The 22,422-nt window shown below is 36.8% G+C and overlaps 4 protein-coding genes across 5 annotated transcripts; 1 reads left to right on the plus strand and 3 right to left on the minus strand.

Moving 5' to 3' along the window:
• Positions 1–485: 485 nt before the first annotated feature.
• Positions 486–4,214, minus strand: LOC145895610 (uncharacterized). Its single transcript, XM_082984413.1, has 6 exons — positions 4,070–4,214; positions 3,839–3,936; positions 3,560–3,718; positions 887–1,034; positions 760–831; positions 486–514 (listed from the first exon to the last, which is right to left on the minus strand). Exons 1-6 carry the CDS (start codon positions 4,212–4,214, stop codon positions 486–488), a joined length of 651 nt encoding a protein of 216 aa, XP_082840539.1.
• Positions 4,215–8,341: 4,127 nt separating this feature from the next.
• On the plus strand, positions 8,342–12,601 carry LOC145894037 (uncharacterized). 2 transcript variants are annotated; one of them, XM_082982473.1, is made up of 7 exons: positions 8,342–8,812; positions 9,384–9,525; positions 10,612–10,714; positions 11,161–11,217; positions 11,367–11,506; positions 11,575–11,623; positions 11,671–12,601. In XM_082982473.1, exons 1-7 carry the CDS (start codon positions 8,769–8,771, stop codon positions 12,096–12,098), a joined length of 963 nt encoding a protein of 320 aa, XP_082838599.1. In that variant the 5' UTR covers positions 8,342–8,768; the 3' UTR covers positions 12,099–12,601. The 2 variants fall into 2 exon arrangements, with proteins under 2 accessions (XP_082838599.1, XP_082838600.1); XM_082982474.1 differs by having other exon boundaries at positions 11,575–11,608; positions 11,692–12,594.
• A 16-nt stretch (positions 12,602–12,617) lies between these two features.
• Positions 12,618–18,268, minus strand: LOC145895611 (monocarboxylate transporter 10-like). The gene is made up of 8 exons (XM_082984414.1): positions 17,956–18,268; positions 16,792–17,035; positions 15,900–16,067; positions 15,511–15,682; positions 13,335–13,522; positions 13,100–13,278; positions 12,792–13,043; positions 12,618–12,734 (listed from the first exon to the last, which is right to left on the minus strand). The coding sequence occupies exons 1-8, from the start codon at positions 18,266–18,268 to the stop codon at positions 12,670–12,672; spliced, it is 1,581 nt and encodes a 526-aa protein (XP_082840540.1). The 3' UTR covers positions 12,618–12,669.
• Positions 18,269–18,456: 188 nt separating this feature from the next.
• On the minus strand, positions 18,457–20,413 carry LOC145894261 (stromal cell-derived factor 2-like). Its single transcript, XM_082982792.1, has 4 exons — positions 20,233–20,413; positions 19,879–20,075; positions 19,346–19,484; positions 18,457–19,252 (listed from the first exon to the last, which is right to left on the minus strand). Exons 1-4 carry the CDS (start codon positions 20,387–20,389, stop codon positions 19,116–19,118), a joined length of 630 nt encoding a protein of 209 aa, XP_082838918.1. The 5' UTR covers positions 20,390–20,413; the 3' UTR covers positions 18,457–19,115.
• Positions 20,414–22,422: the final 2,009 nt, after the last annotated feature.

Here is a 22,422-nt window from a genome sequence, read left to right on the forward strand (position 1 = left end):
GCCACCGACTCCACAACCCTTGTTGTTGTTGTTATTACGGTGCAAGAGTCGCAAAACGTCATTTTTATGGGATCCACGGAGCGTACCTAATTGACCCAGTGGTCCACGCCCCCAGCAGGTTTAGAAACGCACAACATAAAAACAAAGGCTGAATAAATAAATGTTTTCCTGCTCATTTTAGCGATGAACGCCACCTAGGTAAAATAAAACAGATACTTTGGTCATGTCATTGCATGAAACATTACTACTTTGGTGAACTTGGTGAATGAGATATGCCCCAATAGTTGTAGTCGCATTCAAATCGACAGTGTATTTTTACAGTAAGAGGTGACGTAACATGCATTGTTCAGATATACCTAGACCTACAACAATTTTCAAACCTCTTCTCCTAAGGTGACTATACCACGCCACCTTCCCAAATAACTGTGCTGTTTGTACACTACGCACAGCTACGCTACAAAGTTCAACCTGCTAATACAAACGTTTTATTTTGAAAATGAAGAGTAACAGTTGTCTGTAAAACAAAAGTATCACACAATAATTATTGTTCCAAATCATAAAACAAGTTTTCCAATGCCTGACACAATTATTAAAAGTCCTGAGACAACCTGGCAATGTATAGAGCTACAAGTGGTCTGGAGTATAGTATTTCTTCGCACAAATTTTTGAAAGCATACGATTGATACTCCAAACCTGCAGTGACATATCGATATAATATGCTAACTTGGTAACAATGCCTTTATAGACCAATTTACTCACCTTGGTGGTTTGTGGTTTCAACAAGCTCCAAGATGTGCAATAATATTCCTACACCCATGATTGATGCAGCTGCTGCAAACAATATTAATTGTAATAATGTCAAACATTTTGTTTCAAAGTTACCGACCAGGAAAACCAGAACTCGTCGTTTCTAACATCCAACATACGTGAGAACACAAAATATCCAACAGTACGGTTCTATGCCGTTCCACAAGTGACGGACAGTTACCAATCACAACTAAACAATTTGCAATCATAACTCTCCACTTGTATTTCTGTGAAAAAATAACAATTTCACTCGCGACTTGAAATCGTGCCGTGCTATTTAAGGTGGCGGTACACATGTCAGCTTTTGTCTGTTTCTACGTTCGTATAAAAACGTATACGCAATGCGGTATTGATTTTATACGCAAGTCTGCATTTCCAATTGTTGTACGAAACCGAGTAGAGCACGAAATGCTCTACTTTTGCCCACCAAACACGATTTTTCGTTGCTGGTAACTGGGTCTGCAAGGGCGGAGGTGTTTTCAGTATTTTTCAATTATTGACGCTATACAGCCTATAATAAAAATCAAAATAGCAATTTTTAACACATGAGAATTCTTTGTAAGTCACACGCAATGAAAATGATGAAAAATATTCCCTTTGTTGTAATTCAGCCAGATTACATTATTTGCAGATAGAACCGCATTGACACACATGCAGAATAAAAAAACAGTGCACAGCTTTTATCCGCAATATGCAGAAACATAATGTATTTAAGCGTACCAAATGTTGCCTATCCGTAAGTGGAGTGAGTATGTACTGTGTACAGCCACCTTTAATACTGCAGTAATATTAAAAGGCATCGGAACAATATAGTGAAGTGTGGTACCAAACAAAAAATTCCTTACGATAAATATGACTTTTTAACGTCGAGTATAAAGCAAAAAACTTACAGCATGTGTCAGTATTGAACATGACACTGAAATTTTAAATTTTTGATATTTCCGAAATGATGTTCATGCACACGGAAACTACAATTTATGCCAGAAGGACAGTTCTTTTAAATTTACAATGCTGGCAACAAGAATAGCACAACAACTATGTTTGAAGAAAGTGGTTTCACAGGCATCGTAAAATTGCCCATGAGCAGTTATCCACCGTTTGTTTGCTAATGCTGCAAGGCATAATACTCAATAATTTAAAGCTCTTCTGGCAAATCCATCTACTGCTGTGAGCTTGGACTTAAAACTGCTCGTGGAACGGATTTCAATAAAGTACGGAAGTCAACATCAATATATATAAATCTAATATCTTTGAATCCACTCTGCTTGGCGCGTCGAAACTTCAATGTTTGCACGTATTACAGTAATTGTTTGAAATGTTTAAAGATATGCTGGGCCGAAATATATTGAGATTATGTTGGCCTATTCCTAAAAACTACTTCGCAAATTAATACTGTCTGCATCGTTAAGTTGTTTTGTAAATCCGTCACTTTTTGTTAATGTTGTACAAGCTAATACAACGTATGTATACAACTTCCCGCACGGCAATAGAATAAATAATGAAACAAAAATGTTCTTCGGAGATTTTCAAATAGGGCATCGTTTTAGTATTTTGGGGATATAGCTTATTTCCTTGCTATATTTGCCAAGTATGCCTCGATTGAGAAACTTCATGAATTTTATTTTAATATTATTTTCTGCCTTTCAACTGTTGCAGTGCTAAAAAACGAAGTAACGTTATACGGTATACCACTGATACAGTTCAGTTGTATACAATTGTTATTCACGATCGTTATTTGATGTGTGGTGTAAAGTAGCCTATTTTATTAACGTTCGTGGCAACACGCATGTTTTCCCTGACCTATAGTTCTGACCACGCCGCATGTTTCCTGAAACTCGACACTGGAACACCAGACGGAAAGGACGCAAGAATTTTCACAAGCTTTCTTTTCTTATAAAACGCCCATTTCGTAACCCTTCTACAGTCTCTCTCGAGCCTGCTATTTCTTGCCATCGCGCTGTGATGTTCGCACGTTCTTTTGCTGCAATTCAGTCACGTGATAAACTCTAGCTAAACGCGCTAGGAACAAATTTAACTTCACGCCGCCTGGCGTTACAAACCTGTTTCCATTAATACATGAGTCTGTTCACGGAGTTTTAAATTCTGTAGTCTACAGCAAGAACACGCAAGCAAACTTAGCACACAGCATAGCAACCGACTGGATCCGAACTAAATAAAACCACCCTTTTTAGCCGCATTGCTGGCCCAGAAAATCATGTTGCGGTCCGCACTTCGACTACCCTTGTAACGGACTTGGACAACTATAGATGATTCCAAATCTCTATACAGTTTGGCGAATTAGAGCAAAGTGTTGGCATTTCTAATTCTAATCTAATTTGGAAAAAAAATAGTTCTGCTGACTTTGGTTTTACAAAAATGCTATTGTCCAACAGCCTTTTTATTCATGACGAGTTTTCCGCAGCAGGCGAATTGTGCAGCACAAAACAAGGCGAATTTGCCACATAAAACGTTACCATATGACATCATTGTAATAAAATATCAGATATACTGTGAATTTAAATTGACAGTATATCTGATATTTTAATTAAATTTCATATTTTAATTAAAATTTAAATTAAAAGTGTTTATGCCGCTAATTGTAGGCTAAATTAAGAAAAACAAAGCACCTCTCATTTTAATTTTAGTCTAGTTTTTAAAATCCCAGGTAGCTCTAATTTTAATTCACTGGCATCGCAGCCAAGCTGCATCAGTAACTTTTCCGACAAGTCGGGGCAGCAACACAGTCAAATACCTCGTGTCGAAAAAACATCTGCTTCAAAAAAGAAGAAAACCAAGACAAATATTTCTGTTCCACGAGTTTAAATCTTGGTTGAATTCCGAAAATGTTTTTCATTTTAAGTGTTGAAAACATATCAGTGATGCTTTTCAAGGCAAACTTGACAAGGTGCGTCTTTTACAACAAAAAAGTATGAAAGCAAAGTTGAGTCAATAATATGAATTGTGTAAGCTGCAGACAGGTCGAAACAGTGCCCATCTGTCTGCAGCTTACACAAAAAATATATGTTATTACCTTTTGGTGCAAAGAGTGAATCTTGTGTATACCGAACAACCAAAGTTTTAAAATCACCATCAACTTCTCTATACCCTCCAAGCAGTAAACTATACATCCTAAAATACCAAAATGACTTTTGTATCTTCCTTAATAAGTGTGCATATATAAGCAACCTATTTATTGTTGGTAACATAACCTTTTCACCAAAGCAAAGGGTAAGCAATTTGTTTAAACAGTAAATTTGGAAACCTTTGTTCTGAGTGTTTCTTATTTCCTCCAGTGCTTGAATAATTCTGGATAGTCTCACATAAATTCTTTCTTCTGTGCTGAAACATTTTTGATCAAAAGAGAAACGACTTGGCACATACTTTCCAAAGTCATTAGTTCCAAACATTTTTGTTGCCACCTGTTTAGTAAAGCTGCATTTTTTATTATTTTCGAATATTAAAACAACAAATACGCTACCTAAAGGTATAGGCTATTTCTAAATATGAGAGGGATACCTCGGACAAAGTATGATATGTCACATTTAGGCCGTACCTTATAATACTACAGATGTCTTGCGCCGGATCCGGGTACCCAGACCCGACCGGATATTGACCAATTTCCAATACCCGGACCCGGCCGGATAATACACTTACACTTCATTTTACCGGATAGTTGGGAACGCATTTTTGTTCTAAAAACGAACAAACATTTCGCAAATTACTCTTTTTGGGGACCCAATCTGTGATACTCGCCGACGTCCGATTTTTCTGTTGTTTGTTATTGGAGTTTTTCGTGACGTGTTATACCATATTAATAAATGTCCACGTTTATTTGTTCCACTCATGATAAGCTAACCCCAACATAGCATTCTGTTTGGCAATCAAGCATTTTTGCCATACCGATAAATTACACGAATCGGTGTTAACAAACTGCCCGATCCAAATTATCCGGCCGGATTTGATTGATAACTATCCGGATAATTTGGAACTGGGAACATCACTACCTTCTAATACTACAGGTCCGTTAGGTACCTTCTAATACTACAGGCCCGCTAGGTAACTTATTAATAGTACAGGTCCGCTAGGTACCTTCTAGTGATGTTCCCAGTTCCAAATTATCCGGCCCGGCCGGATCCGGATAGTTATCAATCAAATCCGGCCGGATAATTTGGAACCGGCAGTTTGTTAACCCCGATTCGTGTATTTTATCGGTATGGCAAAAATGTTTGATTGCCAAACAGAATGCTATGTTAAGGTTAGCTTATCATGAGTGGAAGAAATAAACGTGGGTATTTAATAATATGGTATAAGACGTCACAAAAAAACCTTAAGAACAAACATCCGAAAAATCGGAAGTCGGCGAGTTTCACAGACCGGGTCCCAAAAAACGAGTAATTTGCGAATGTTTGTCCGTTTTTAGGACAAAAATACTTTCCCAACTATCCAATAAAATCAAGTGTATTATCCGGCCGGGTCCGGGTATTGAAAATTGGTCAATATCCGGCCGGGTCCGGGTACCCGGATCCGGCGCAAGACATCACTAGCTTCTAATAATACAGGTCCGCTAGGTACCTTCTACTGTAGTATTAGAAGGTACCTAGCGGACCTAGCGGACCTTGCAGACCTAGCGCACCTGTATATAGAAGGTTGCCTTTGTAAATGTTTATTAACTGTATCTATCCGATCACACGTCAGCAACTAATCATGTCTGCTTAAACCATATGTTTGTAATTTTTATGTCGTCATGTGGTCGGGGATACTTCGGACATCATAGCATAAACATGGCAAGAAGACAACACTTTTTGAGTTTTAGTCAAAATTGTCAGGTCATAGAAAAAAACAAACATAGGTTGGATGAAATTATCGAATGTTGGCAGTAAAAAGAGCTTCAAAGTTTTCATTTGTTGACCTTCAAATTTATAATATCCGTGCTGTCGTAAAAATTACACGAATTATTCAAAGTGTTGAAAACTGTTAAAATATTGTATGTAATCAGTGTGTTAAGGCATTATCTACAACAGTGTGGACAGTGTGGTCCAACTAAATTTTATGGCGGGCCATAACAAACCATTAGTTTAACCCGCGGGCCACTACTAGGATACAAAAATATGTAGGCCTACACGTATATAGGCCTACGGATTTTTTTACGGAACGAAATTGCTGTTGCACGAATACCACAACCTAATCTTTATTCAATGCGACATTTGTGTTCGATCTGCTTCTTTCAACGAAAGGGGTCGTGTCCACGGGCCTGCGGTTGACCACGCTGATCTACGATATAGCAGCATAGCATCAAATAATGTTATCGTTTTTTTGAGACTTGAAAATGTTTTCAGAAATCATCAAAATCGGCCTTATAAACCGCGTACGTGGGCAAGGTCCCAATTTTTTTCAACGGACATCACATGAAATCAAAACGTAAAACCTTTCTGAAAGTTTGATGGATGTTTAATACCGACCTCTTCAAAGGTTTTTTTAGGTTCGCCTTAAATACCTGCCGGTATACCCCAAACATTTAAATTCCCTGATCAAAGTGTAGCCTGAATGATACTCTTCTAAAACACATTTTATTTAAATGATACTTTTCTTTCCACATAATAAACTCCCGGCACTGATAATTCCTTACAGGGGCCTCACCTTGTTGAATAGTAATACTATGTTGTCGTAGCACAATTTTTAACCCCTGTCTAAGCTACCCCTTTACTATGTTGAAATACAGCAAAAAATCTAATATTGCTGTGACAGTGTTTTCTCTAATTACCTGATAGACAATTTCTGCGAAGACAATCCCAGAAGTTTGTTTTGGTTTAAATCGCAGTAGTGCACAAGCTGTCGCAATTTTTAGATTTAAACAGAGAGGTCTACATTCCGCTGCGTTGTGATTCATACTGATAACAGCAAGCCTGAAAATTAACCTCAAACTATTATGAGGTGCACAATAACAATTACAACATTTTGACCTACCATTTGTGAGCTGCAAACTTGTGAATAATTTAATTAGGTCTACTCTTTGCTTCTGAGGAAATTGTTATACACGCACGCACTTTCTTTGTGCTAATGTTTACCTACCTACACCAAAAATCGCATAAAACATTAATTACAAGCATATTACATCTTTTTTACTTGTTTTGTGTCTTTAGTACTATAAAAATTCAGGACTTGCCTCAACGTAGTTCTTCGTTGTATACCTATTTTGCTAACTTAGGCTTTCATAAATCTTGCACCACAGAAATACGTATGCCATCATGACTGCTTACGTAGTACGTGATATTGGAATTTTTCCTATTTTTTACTTGCGTCACAATTTTCGTTCTATTTATATTGTTGTTTGAATTGTTACGACATATTGATTAGTCCACAAATAGAACTTAACACTAACAGTCAACGCTCTTAACTTAGAAGTCAGTATTATGCATGCTGTATAACTTATCATGACATTATAATCAAAAATTTATTAGCAGTTTGTTTTATTGTTAGTTTGTGCTTGTATAACGCAAACTCTGTAATGACGCAAGGCGCAATGTCTGTGGGAGGTCGAAAGCTGATTGCCTAAATAGGATTCCTCTACAAATGATCCGCAAAACGGCACATCCACTCTGTAGTCCAGCGGTTCTCAACTTGAGGTCCACAGGGTTTTCCACATAAAAATATTTTCGCTGCCAGAGTTTTTGTTTGACAGGGACACTTTGTCTTAAATAACGCCCTGGCCTAGAGACATATCCACATTGTATTTACGAACACACTGCCTTTCTCTCACAATATCGCACATCACGTGACTCTGCAAGAAAGCTCATTATCTTCTACAACTCCCAGTTTATACGGTAACGCTTTCGCCTTTCTGACCATTCCACTCTACTCAATTCTTTCTATGTTATTCGATTCTATTTTGAACAAGACTTATTCTGATTTCGATTCGATCAATAAACAATAATTGGAATTATTCTGCCTGCCTGCATCTCAGCCGAGAGCACAGGTGAACAGACATTTCAGTGGCAACTAGCCAAAAGGTCAGCCGACCTTTATTTGAGACTCATTGCGCTAGCATCATCGAGACAAATTGTCAGGGAAGCCGCCTACCCTGCACATCCCAAGAACGCGGTTTTCTGTCACGAAAGCAAAACAAGACACACATCGCCACGCCAACAAACAAAACTAAGAAAAACAGCAAATTAGGCGGACAGCATAAGCAACACAGCCACTTGGGCCAAGAGCAAGGACTATGTGCGCCTAGCACTTGTAGATAATAATGTGGCTGAGAATCAGGTGCATGTTTGTTTTGTATTTATCATATTACTTGGTGGTGAAAACCTATTTACAGTTTTCAGGGTTGATGCTGTCCTGTCCAGAGACACCGCCAAAAAAATTCTACGACCTTTCGTTTCTGTTACAATGCTAATTCTATATTGACTTTGGCCTCCACATAATTTTCTAAATTGACCTGGTCCAAGGACTCCCTGCTGTAATCCATAAAAACATCGAATCTCTTCCATAACTTTGCGCTCTGTCGCTTTGTGCGGGGAGTAGGAAACGAAGATAGGGCAGTGGAAATCCTTGTTCATGGTCAGTGGAATCTGGAATCACTGGAAACGTAAATTCTAATTGTTGTGTAACTTGTGTTTGTGTGGGTCACGTTGCAGAGTGTATACAGTACAATTATTTTTTTTGTGTGTTATATTATGGGGTAGTACTGAATAGTCTTCAGCTTCTAATCGGGTTGCAATAAGGTCAACGTTATAAACATTATTTTCAAGAAATCTCTTACCTTCATCTCCAGGTCAAAATTAGTTTGTCTGAGATGAGTGCGTCATCGGTTCTTGAAAGCTGGAAACCACTGGACTACATTTACTTTTTAAACATGCTATTCTTAACCATTCTATATTAAAAAAAACTTGACGACCAAGTATCATGTAATGTACCTAAATCAGTATGTACTTTTTTTATATTTGTAGGTATAAAAAATCATGCACTATTTGGTGAAAAGATCTGATGGTTTTAATGCTTCAAGGTAATTAAGTTTTTATCTTTTTGTGTACAGTTGAATAAAAACCAGATGGCATTTTAAGTATGTGTAGTAAAACTAGTATTTTTATAGTAAAACTACTATTTCAACAAATTTATTAAAAATTGGTAAAGATTTAGATTGTCCAAAAGTATTTCTTTGAAGTCTGACTTGGTGTTAGTAGAACAACTGTAAAAATCGCTTTAATTGGACACAACTAAGACATCTTAGTAAACTTAAGATTTGGACTCCAATATTGCCTAAAGATTTGCACCCGAAAAAAGCATGACAACATGTCTGACCATATACACTGATCACCCCAAAAGCATTGGGTGAATTGTCTGCACGCTGCAATAATGGCCGTTGGTCAATCGATGTTACAGTGTAAAGAGCAATGCAGTTATGCAAGAATCTAACTATACGTAATTGTTGTGAATAAAGATGGAACTGAAATGTGATTTTATGTACGAATGCACAGTTCAAAGCACTTTTATCCGAAATAGGCAGAGATCAGGATTATTTCAGATTGTACAAAGTTTTTTGCAAAGAAAATATAACAATTCAAATTATTTTGCAGCGAATCAGGCGACAAGTACTCAAGTTTTAAAGCTGACTACAATAATGTAAACGAAATGGAAAACAGTGATCCAAATAGCAGTGGAGACATCATTGGCTCTGCATCTGATTACATTCTAATAGGCATGATAGTGGCAATGATGGTGGGTAATGATATTGGAATATTGTAAAGTAGCTTTTTTAAAAACAGATGTAACCAAACTTTGTCAGCAGCATCAATGTATGCAACTCTGTAACTGTAGGTGAAACCTTCCCTATTCTCAAATCCATATTACACAATTTTATTTCCATTTTCACAGTAACTTTAAAGTTAAGTTTTACAACTACATTTTGATTTTGGGGATGGAGGCATTCAACTTGCTGAGCATATTTCTAAATAATTTTTATTGCAGGCACAACCTAAGACCACACTTGTGCCCCATAACCAAAATCTCACTCACAACTGGCATATAATATTATACTCATATTTAGAATAAAGAATAGCAAATTGATTGTTTTTTTTACTTGTTGTGCTTATAGGAGGTCATAATGTGACTTTATGACTTAACGTTGCAGTGATACAAACAAAATGCACTAAAAATATATTTTCTATTTGTTTTGACCCAAGTAAAATCTAGGTTGGTGAATATAGCCTGAAACACTAATTTAGTTTGACACACCTGACCTAAGGGATACAGTACTTCTTCATTTTGTGCTAGGGTTAGTGTTAGGTTTTTAAGGAATTCACACAGTTGTATCACAAGGTTGCCATATTGAAAGTTTCATGACTTTCCAGGTGCGCCTGTAGTTTTTTGTGTCTAAAGCGTTGTCTTAATTTTTCTATTGCAAGTTAATTATTGTACATACATAAAGAACCATGTGATTAAGTGGGTAAAAGTTGGCAACCCAACAGCATTTGGGTATTTACAGTTTTATCAATTAAAGCATGCATGCTTGTTTGGTTGTATAGAATATCAAATTGCAGTTTCCTTGCCCTAAACATTTTTTGTAGGAATACAAATCTCGTCAATTTTCAAATCCAGCAATGCACTACCAAGGCAAGCACAACACAACTTACCATGTCACTGACAGATATATAGTATTAAATACTGCTTTGCTGATTCCTTGTTGTGGTTATGACAATTCTGCTATACAAAGTCATAAGTGCTATATTATTTGGTGTTTATCAGTAGATTACTGTATATTGCTGCTTTTACTGCAAATCTAATACAAATGTATTTTTTGTTAAGTTTTGTATGACAGTTTGCTGTCTGTGCCTTTTCTGTCGATCAGCTTCTAGATTTACAATTTGTGGATTTAATTTTGAAATGAATAATCCCACAACTCCAGTTGGTAAGTGTTGCAACATATTTCTAGTTTTCTTTTATACACAACAATATTATACATAGGTATCGCAGTACTAAACCCGCAAATTAACAACTCTACAATCACAAAAAAATGTTTCGATAGGTTGTCTTAAAATGGCGTCTGGTTAAATGTCTGTTGTTATTGCAACCCGACGATGACAGTGAAAAAGTGGTACAACCTACGAAAATAAAAACACTACTATTGGAACAAACGGTCAACAGCTTGAAAACAATTGCCCATACATTTGCCCAAAGATATTGCACACAGCATAGAAACTATTTGCTAAAGAACAATGACATCGCATGCACACTCAGATATCTTCATTGATCCACTTTTTTTGTAGCAAATAATGTTTAATGATTTTGTTGTTTCATCAACTATTTTTGTTTTTGTAGAATATATTTTAATCAGAATTATCATTGTTGTTTTAGCTCCAGAGGACTTGAGTGAGTTACATGAAGTTGTCCCTCTCACACCAACTACAGCTGGTAAACAAACTGTACAATTAAGATTACAATAACTTATATATAAAGTTTTGGATAAAAGAATTACATTTTATGCTTGTCATGCAATGACTTCCTTTTTTAAATTACATGTACACCTAACAACAATTGCACGTTTTGTTCTGTTGTTTCAGGGAACTGCCAACTCCCTGACATAGAAAACATGCTTCGTTCAGATCCCCCTCCACCACGTTACAGTGATGTTGCCACATCATCAATGCGAGATAGGTTCAAATGGAGAAGTAAACGTAAAACAACATTAAGCAACGAACAAGTTAGTTTTTAAGACTCTTCATAAACAGTCATAATGTGAGACATGGTTTACCAGTTCCATTTTTGTAGAAACTTTCCCAAGAAGGTGCAAAATTGAAATCAGGTTCGTTGAAATTGTGTTTGTTTATGATGTTAGTAGATTTTGTGTTTAGTTAATAACATGAGTTTATTGTGTTTTGCTATCAGGAGGAACAAAATCTCGGTCGCGTATTCCGTTTCAGCGAAGTGTCAGCTATCAAACAACACGCACACCCAGCATAGCGCCCAATGCAAGTTTACCATCTCATATATCTATTTCGTCTGAAGACCAAAAGCAAACAAAACGAGGCGGGATATTTGCTTCATTTCGAATACGCTCAACCCGTATGGCTCAGAGTGCAAGTGAAAGCTCTATTTCCAAACACCCTGCTATACCAAGCAGACTTTGTAGAAATATTTCTGAAGCAGATAAACTTTCCGAAATTCCTGCGGAAGTAAAATTTGAGCTGAAAGAAACCAACACTGAAACAGATTCCAAGGCATCGGAACAAAAATCAAGTTTTATCACTAAAGAAGAACGATGCAATGATGACGACGATGAAGTATTCATGTAGTACCATTTCTCAATACAATGTAAATACCACATCCCTTACGTTATATGCAACAGTTTTTGCTTATTTTTCGACCACATTATAAAATATGTGCCAAGGTTAACAGTTGCAACTAAACTTGTCAAACACACCTCGCATTTGAGTTTCGTACAAATTCTTCAAATAATTTCAATGCTGCACCATAGTTACGCAGGGTAGCACACCGAAATTAAATAAATTAGATGCTCTCAACATTAACACATAAAAGGAATTGTGAACGTTGAACTGAAACTCTTGTAACTTGTTGATTGTTAAAATGTGAAATAATATACACAAGGTGTATTGAAACCCTGTTTTAGGCCTTTTTTATGTGACAGCACTTCTGAAAGCACTCATTGACAGTATTATTCATCGTTAACCTTAGTTTATTTCATGTTTCAGACGGTGCCTTTGTACATTTTTGGAGTGTGGAGCACAACTAAATATTTTTTCGCACATGTTTGTGGTAATCTGCTGCGTACATACAAAGTACTTCCTTACGTGGTTTTGTAATAGCGAAGTCGATACTCCTATACAGAATGCTGGGTAGTACATGTTACAATCTCAACGAAGTGTCTGTCGTTGATTGAAGCAACTCGCGTTGAGAAACTGTTTTCACTTCTGCAACGTTTTGGCAAATTTAAATCATGTTTCTTCGTGAGGTCACATTTAATCGACCTTGAGATAAGCGCGGCCGAAAGTGATGTTTTCGGGACCATTTGGGCATCGGCATGTGGGTTCTCTGAACATTGTTTATGGTGTTTGCCTCTGATTCTGAGATGTGTATGGACAGAAAACTCTCAGCCGGTAACTGCGGTTGCTTTTTAGCCCACAGAGGAATCAGGAGCAAAACGACGGCGGATAAAATCATAGTTCCGCCAGCAAGATAAAATGCCATTTCATAATTTCCTTGCTGGTCTCTTAACGCTCCTGTCAATGTATTATTCCTGGCAGTTGCCTATAATTGCTGTTTAAAAAAAACAAACCTGCTATTGGTGGTCCCATGGAGCTAAGTGAAATTACTGCTAGTATGCACCCCCATGCAACAGACAACTTTTCTGCACCAACTATGTCCAAAGTCATAACTGGTAGAAGAATCTCAACTCCTCCATCCAGTACACCCATAATGATAGCATAAGCCACTAATCCTGGCTTTGTACTGAGGCTAAACGGAACAACAAAACGTTACCCGTGTGTTTTAGAATTAACACTCGTACTTGCCTTGGTTGTAGAAAGTTAACTACTCCCATGAGCAGTGTACTACACTGGGACAAGTAGAGACGATTGATTTTAGGTAAATCGGCCACTCTTCCAGCAACTAATCGGCTAAACCCTGCAGCTAGGCTCATGTACTGAATAACGTGTGATCCGAAAGCACGATCAAGCTGAATGTCGCTTGCCAGTTTAGGCTGCAAAAAGTTTCAATTTATCACTGAATCTAGATAACGGTTGGAAACGCAAAACATGTTTTCGTCTAATAATAGCATCCACTGCATGTTATACGTTGCATAATTATAACCTCTACTTACACAAAGGTTTTGCGCCAGGAACTCAAAATTTTGAATGAATTATGACATGCAATATTGTGTTTGCTAATTAGCCTATGCTTTTTCAATTGAGAAGCTTTTTACAATTAGATTCTGTCAGAAGATGTTTTTGCAATAAATCGCAATCGTATACTCGTTTCATTTTTATGGTTGCAAATCCTGTCGTTCGGCCGCTTTTTAACGTTGGGGAACCCCAGTGCTTTGGCCAATAATGTATTCTACATGTTTTTTGTTTTACTGTTTCCAAATAAATGTCGTTGTTGCCTTCAATGGCCCCCAACGCGATCCTTGGCAAAACATAGGCTTGAAGAGTTTCGATTTTGAAAAGCAGAAATAACGTCACTGAACACGGTTGGGTTTTTGTAAACTTACATATACATTGGATGACTATACTAGGTATAGTTCAACTTTGATTTACATTTTTGCCTACGTTTAAAAGAAGAAAAACATTCAAATTAACTAAGTTTTAAATAAAGAACGTTTTCGTGCAAATAACAGTACAAACGTTTTTTTATTCATTCCTTAACAAAACCGCAAGCTATTTTGTAGAAAACAATTATTGTATGTTGCTAACACTACGTTTTCTGATATAATGTAATGTAACTCGATTATCCGTTTTCCTGTGGGAAGCAATAGATAACGTTTAAAATAAAAAATTTCGAGAAAGCGCACAATTTTCTGCAAAGGCAAATGGCTCTAATAACACGACCGAATGTGCAAAAAGGAAAAGGCTGCACAATTTCGCACAACGTGCATTTTGGCTTGCACTTTTTTTTGCTATATATTTTATAAAAATCTTGCTAATTACGTTTGGTTGGGAAGTCAAATTTATTATTAGTAAGAAATTAATCAATTTGATTTAAATAAACAAACGACTATATGAAATACTCTGTAGTAATTAGTCATTCAGTTTGTATTTAACTTATATATGACTGTACAAAAATTACGTTGTCTGGCAAAAAAGCCTCGGTCGCAAATAGTTTCACATTGATATTTGACTGACATGTTAAATGTTTACAATCCTTTTCCCACTGCAGCACGCAATAGAAACCCGGATGCAAAAAGACGTGCGAGTGACTTTTTTCGGATTATGGTATCTGGCTGAAGCATTTAGTGATAAGCCGAGAAAAAGGCAAAGTGGTAAATTGAAATGAACGCATTGTGTCACGTGGTCAAACATTTCCTGGGTGGTGAATAAAACAAGGGCCCTGTGGTGGGCTGTATGGCATTTATTCAGGAGTAACTGAAGCTGGAGGAATTTAACAAGCGAAAAATACAAGTAAGTGTCACTGATAATACAGTTTCTTAAAATATTTAATTTAACATATGTACCAATTTGAATAAGTATTTTGAATAAAAAGCTATTCAGCTTTGCAGTTAGACTATTATAGTTTTGTAATTCATCTCAAACCTTTTAACAAAAGTTTGTTTTAAACAACAAGTGTTTTGAAAAACATAACAGACACTTGAAATGAAAATGAAATTTTCCCACACCACGTGTCGTTACAGGTTTTTCATTTATAAACTATAATACGACTAACTATAATAGGCCTCATTGTCTATTTTACAACAGCTGGTTGTCGCCAAGCTAAAGGAAAACTTTAGCAGTACCGGATAGGGAGCTAATCAGTCATGTATCACATTACATTGGAAGCGGCAGCTCGTACAAGAAAACATACAAGCTGTTGGGCATAGATGCCAAAAACATGAATTTTGCTTTTTGTCACAATTTTTTTCAGCAACCCACCTTTCTGAAGTGTACTTATCATTACAGAAAGCGTGTGTGTGCTAAAAAAGATTGTTGCTATCTGCTCAACGTAGTTAAATTTCGGTCTACATTTTTAACTCACCATGTGAACCCAGGGTACCAGATAGCCGACTTTACACAAACCCACGGCTATTGACCAAACTACAAACGCCTTATTTTTCCAAAGCGATAGGTCTAAAACGAACTTTCTAGCCGGTGAATATTTAAGCTTTTCATTCGCGCTTGCAGGCTGAACACCCAGTTTCTGCAGAGGTCTAAAAAATAACGTTTAGTTTCAAATCAAACGAAAACAACTTTGGCCACCCACCTCTCTGTTATGCGATAATGATCATTACAGAAAGCGTGTGTGTGCCGAAATTGTTTATCACGTTCAAAGCATTTTACAAACCATAGAGTATGTATATGTAAGTATGTATGTATGTTATACAACTGTGCTTGATAACTGCACATCGTAGTTTACTTGAAACTAACCTGTACGAGGTAGCAAATAACAATGATGAAAAGACACAGCCAGAAAGCACGCGAACAGCGACCCTCCATCCATACCGTTGATTAACCGAGTTGAAGACAGGTGCAAGCAGCACAGTTCCCAGTGCACTACCAGATAAGCATATTCCATTCGCCAACGCGCGATGGGAGCTTGAGTCAAAGTTATTGTATATTACAAACACCATAAGGCCCTTAATATTTTTTTTGTAATTATTGCGGCGTGCAGTTATACGACAGACCAGTGGTCCCCCAACCTTTTTTCTTTTTTTTGTTTTTTTTACCACACTGGGATTTGAACGCAGGATGTCCTGGGCACAAATCCCGATCCGGTTTTGATCTTGATATGTGGGTCGGGCGCTTGCGACACCCAATGGCGAACTCACGAGCGCCCATATCGAATGCTGTAGTTAGAATTGGACAATAACTAGTTTTGTAACTCGGAGAATTATAGCGAAATTTTGGTTATTCCAATTTGGTAAAAAAATTATGTACAAATTTTAGTTAAGCTCAACTTACAACCTTATTTCCAAGTTTGTTAAAATTTGTCAAACAGCATCTTATAGTTACTAATTAAAAGTGCCCCCTTGTAAAATAAATGAAAAATTTTGGTTTGATACAAGAAGGAATTTTATTCAACCACCAGCACAAGTAGCACGGATATTGAAAATGAGCGAGAGTCATAGTGAATACGACAAAAAGCTACGGTAACAGCAACCGTAAAGGTCACAGTTGGCACGCCGGTTCGGAACCACTGTGGTAAACTATTGCTAAACGGTTTAATTTTTATTTGACCGGTGTTCATAGACTGTAGTGTTTAAACCTTTGTTGAAAATATATAAAGTTAGTTTAGTTTATATTTTATTTTTGTAGGTACCTGAAGTAGCTTGACACTATAACTGCTCCCTGCATATAGCAAAGACTTGTACCAAAACCAAAACCAAGACCGTAAGTGACAAAGAGTGCATCGACTGATGAAACGAATGAGGATGCAAAAAAGCATGTAGCCGCCACAAATATTCCAAGCATTGCAATTTTACGACATCCGTACTTGTTTGAGAGAGCACCGCCAAGTGGTGCAAATAAAAGAATTGCCCCGAATGCAATCGACCCAACCCATGCTGAAACAAACATAAAATATACGAAGAATACAATTGTGTTTTGTGCAAAATTACATAATCAAGAAAACAGCAAAGTTCTGATTTTATAGTGATAGAAAGTAAATAAGAGGGATTTCGTTTATACATACATCATCACAACAAATGACTATATGACCGCCATTAGTCGATTTTTTTTCTATCGTCCCAAAAATTGTCAATGTCGCAAAAAATAGCAGGACTTAATTGCCATCGCAAAACCTTAAAAGGAACAAGTGACCTGTCTGTAGCCTTCTTTGAAATAAGCACTTCGGCCCTTTTCGTTCAAAAATAAGGAAAACAAGTTTTTTTTTTCCTGTCCTTTTTCAAACTACGTACGTCGCCTACTTACGACGATTCATAAATTTGGGACCAGTTTGTTCTATGACAAAATTGCTACACGGCCAATCCAACTACTAAACCCGTTCATTTTCGACTTTTTAAGGATTATGTTTTTAGCAGTTGATAGAACGAAAGTTTTATCAGGATGTATCAGTAAAGTGCAATTGTTGCTATTGTTTCTGTTTGACCTTTTCGGTCAACTGCATCCCTATTGATGTTTGCACCATTTCAATCACTCCATGTTGCACACTTTAATTGCATACTCCGGTTAAACATGACAAGATGTGCGACATTCGGGTGATGTCGGTATGACAGCCCGCTGGTCGATGAATAATGTTAGTTGCATACGAAATATAATTTTTCATTCACCATGAGAACCATTCACTCGGTTAAGAAACCTGGTTATATTTGGCCGGTATACATTGGGAACCACCGATAGGCCGATGGTCCATGGAAAAAGGCAATAGTGAGTTAAGCGGGCCTTTTATCTGCAGGTACCTTCGCTATATCTGTACCTAACCAGTTGGATAGGTATACCAAGAAATATTGTCACAACGACTTACCGGTTTTTGACAAAGATTCTCCAAATTCGTTCACAAGATCCAAGTACAATAAACCAAAGCAGTTATGACTGCCTATTAAAATAACGTTTATCAAAGAGGCACAAATAGTTACAATCCAACCCCATCCTCCATCTGGTGGGTTAAAGTGTGCGACCCTTGTAGTACTGTTTTCATCGTCATTTTGGTTGGTATCACTTGACAGATTTTCTAATTCCGCACAGCTACCCGACAATTGTAACGGGTTTCTAGACAAAGGTACGTGACTTGGGCTGGTGCGTTCTTTTAATTCTATGTCTTCTGCATTGCTTGTCATTGTAAAAAACTGTGTGGACGTATCTTCCTCGATAACGAAACCATAATTTTGTAATTCAAGAAAGTACAATTATTCCATAACAATGACCTCTCACAGCACAAGTTACGTCACAGCCATTTCAATTAAAAAGGATTACCTGATGATTAAAATTACTTGCAAAAACCAGTGTTTCTTAACAGCCGTTGTTAATTTTTTCACCCCAATATATGCTATCTCAACATTAGACGAAATTCTTCTGATGCAAAGTGGATACTTTTGCCGTAATAAGTATCATATTTTATCGTTTTGTTCTGTTCATTGCATTTAGTTTAGATTAAAAAAAAATCAGGCAGTAAAAGTTGTTTGAAATTTTACAAGTCCACATATGTGGTAAGGTCGAGACACATGCTTCCCGTGGACTTTTTTACTTATGACGCAGTTACACAATTTCTCAGTCTTCTTGTTTCAACGATGTTGTTTGTGATTTAAAAAATATGCTATAATTTTATCTCTTGCTATACAAAATACAAACAAAATAATGGACACAAATAAATGTGGTGTAGCTTACACAGTGGCCAAGCAATAACGATTTTTCTTGTTGTCTAGCTTTCCGTCTCAACTTTGCCTCCTACTACAGACTTATTTCAAGGCATCTATTTTAACAAACATTTTCTCATCACCACATAAATAGAAATTTTAAGCGGACCTACACAAGCCTTTAGCCAACAGGCAAAGCCCAGTGGAACATATTGCATAAATAGTCCAAAAGATGATACAAAAGTGCACTAAAATGTTTTCTTAACAATTGAAATTTTGATGCTTCCTTCATATCACCATGGTCTTCTGTTTGTTCAGACTTGGTTTTGGACTATTCAACGCTCATATTCTCACTTGGCCTTAAAATTATTGCCTCCATTGTTTTCCAGTATGCAGCAGATGACTTGCCACCATCAGATGTAGCCAAAACCTCCTGTTGTCCTTGAATGGGTCTTCCATAAACTTTAGCTGTGATACAAATGGTTGAATACACATAAAGCTAGCCAGCTCTATAACACTAATCCACCTACGTTTAAGCAAATTTAAAGTCAAAAGACTTACATGAACATGCTAGAAGGCTTTTTGTCTCTTTGTGTCTAAATTGAACATACTCTTTACGTTCCCAGTAAGTCCCAGAACAATCAACAATCCAATTATCTAAATCATCACCTGTCCCATCTTCCCCAAAACAGCTTACTTCCTGAAAAAAGTTTAGAGCTTCCAGTGGTTTTCAATTAGTTTTTTAGAGGCATGCATAGCAATTGAATATGAGACCTTCACTAAAGGAGTTTGGAAAAATACAACACCTACTAACACCACACACATATCAGTATTTTTTTGCATTACCCACAAAAAATTATTAGATAAAACAAATGTTGAGTAGTTTACACATAATATGAGGCATTTATTAAAATATTGAGTCAAAAAATATATCACAGAAAAACATAACTAATAGGACATAAAGAAACACGCTCTTCTCGAGTTTAACTAATAAAAGAGGAGAGCACATAGCACACTCTGTTTAAAAAAAAATCAAATTCACCAATAGTTTGTATTTGTGCTGCTTTTATAAAAAAACAAAGTTCTACACCCACCTGACCTACTGACATGGGAGCTTTAAAATGATGACTATGTAAATTAGATTGAGTTTTAATGTGTGTCAAACGAATAGACTGCCCACATTTGATTGGAGTTCCTCTGGCAATGTATTCATCTGTAGGACTCCGTACCTGCCAGTAACTGTTACCATCATCTTGTGAAGACATTCCAGTTATTGATTGCTGGCCACTTCCTGTATATGTACACATATATGTTATATGTATGTCTGTATTTTAATTTTCACAAGTAAATAACAGGAATCTACGACAGTAGGAAGTAAAATTATTTTTTTCTTTATTAAGTTAAAAAATTAAAAGCAAGAATTCCTGTTTATTATCTAGAATACTTACCTGTGCCATATTTTACATCATGGGAGTGTAAGCGGACTTTAAATGCCTGGTTTATAAGTTTCACAGTAGAACCACAGGTTACATAATCTTCTTCAAGCTGAGCAGATTGTGTATTTGACAGAATCATAAAAGACAATATGATAGTTGCAAATTTCATTTCTATAGAGTTCCAGATCTGTGGTATTCTGAATGTGCATGGCCAATGTAATATACTTCAGAGAAAAGTGATTGACATTATTCACAAATACTATAGGTTATAGCCTATACAAATATTTCCTTCAAGCATAGCACATGCTGTCTAGCAACTAAAAGTTTTGCATTATTGCCTCCTCCACATTTAAATAAGCCTTTCATTAGCTTGGAATCTTCTGTAACTGTCCAAATATTGCTAATCTCGGCAGTAGGGCAACTGGTGTTGGAAGATTAATGCAAAAAATATGTCTCGAAACCTATTACATAAATTTGACTAAAACTTGTAGGCAAAGTAATTTGTGTTTCCATTTATTGTGTTTCGTCACAGCAAGACGCTGGACACGTTGCAGACCTGTAGATTAGACATGCACAATGTGCCAAACTTCCTGTGCCGTGTGTTTCGTTCTAATTTATCATTAGTTTAAAGGTGCTCTGTAGATTATACAACAAATCCTTTGTTAATAATCTGGCCATTTCGTAATTTCGCTTCGACCAACCTTTTGCCACGTAACGATAAATTGTAAATTAGCATGAACTAATCCTATGCATGTCCTGCCAGAACCCAGCACAGGCAATTTTATTAGCACACAATTTAAGTTTCGAGAAAGTACGTGGCTCTTGCAACATAAACATCTTACAGCGTCGCACATATGCAATAGGTGGCGCTTCACTTTCGTAAATGATAATTGTTAGTCGTAGTATCCTTGAATTTAAAGAGAAATGGCCAAAAATCAATCTCTTCTGTCTTCTTCTGTTATTGAATTATCGTGGTCATCCAATTTATGGACAATTTGATTCCTACCAAGTGCTGTTTCATTGGACGCAAGGCAGGCAACGTAAATTTGGGTTCCTTTTTAGTTCCTGTCACATATCAGTAATCAGTTGACGTGCATGGAAGCATATTAAATTAGAATCGCATGGAAAACATGGACAAGGGGTTTCACATTTTCTCTTTATAGTAATAATAGAGCCATGTTTCCACATGATAGTTATGCTCACAACTTCGATTTAATCGCAATACGCTATTGTATTTTTTTAGATTTATGAACCGCCACTTGTAAGTTATGTTAAATAAACCATGGTAAACTAATCGACAAAAAATCACTTCGTTTGTTTAGTATATATGATAAAGATAGACTAATAAGAGCATCAATATCCTAAAAAAGGTTTTTCTATAGCTATAAACATTAAGCATAACACAGACATCAATAGCATAAAAACGGACTTCAGTGGCCCTGATAAAATGGCCAAAATAGTTACCGTGTGCGACGTGTGTGTGTGGTTCCTCAAAACCACCGTGTCTCTGAAACCAACACTAACCCAAGCCCGAACCCCAACTTTGGAAGTTGTTGCCAGATTTTTTTTACCAAAAGCGCCTAATTTTTTGTTTTAACACGCCCAAAAGCGCCAATTTCTGCAAAAACAACACGCCCAAATGCGCCCAATGTTAATGAAGTTGACACATATCAGTTACGTACACCAATGGTCATTTTATGCTTATGGTTGAACACTTAAACTAAGACCGTGAGCAGAACGCAACACCTGTAACACTAATTACTTTGATCACAGTCGTCTTTGCAATATGATTATGACGTCATATTTCGTTGTGTGGTCAGTTTGCAGTATTTTGAATACGGCTGAAACAGCGTTTTGTTACATAATTAATGAGTTAATTATCAAACTTTTAAATTTCTTAAACACGCCCAAAGCGCAAGGTGCAATAAAAAAGCGCAAACGCCCAATTATTGGGCGTAAAAAGCGCCCAACTGGCAACACTGGTTTGTGCCTTTGCGGTGCCAAATGTGCACATGATTGATTTGAGACTTTTCGCAAGTGTTGCCAGATTTTTTTTCAAAAAGGGGCCAAATGTTTTTTGTTTCAACACGCCCAAAAGCGCCAATTTCTGCAAAAAAACAATACGCCCACCGTAAATGAAGTTTACACATATCTGTTACGTACAGCAATGGTCAGTTTATGCATATGGTTGGCACGCCCAAA

The sequence above is a fragment of the Ascidia mentula genome, chromosome 3, assembly GCF_947561715.1.
Source record: "Ascidia mentula chromosome 3, kaAscMent1.1, whole genome shotgun sequence".
Taxonomy (NCBI): Eukaryota; Metazoa; Chordata; class Ascidiacea; order Phlebobranchia; family Ascidiidae; genus Ascidia; species Ascidia mentula.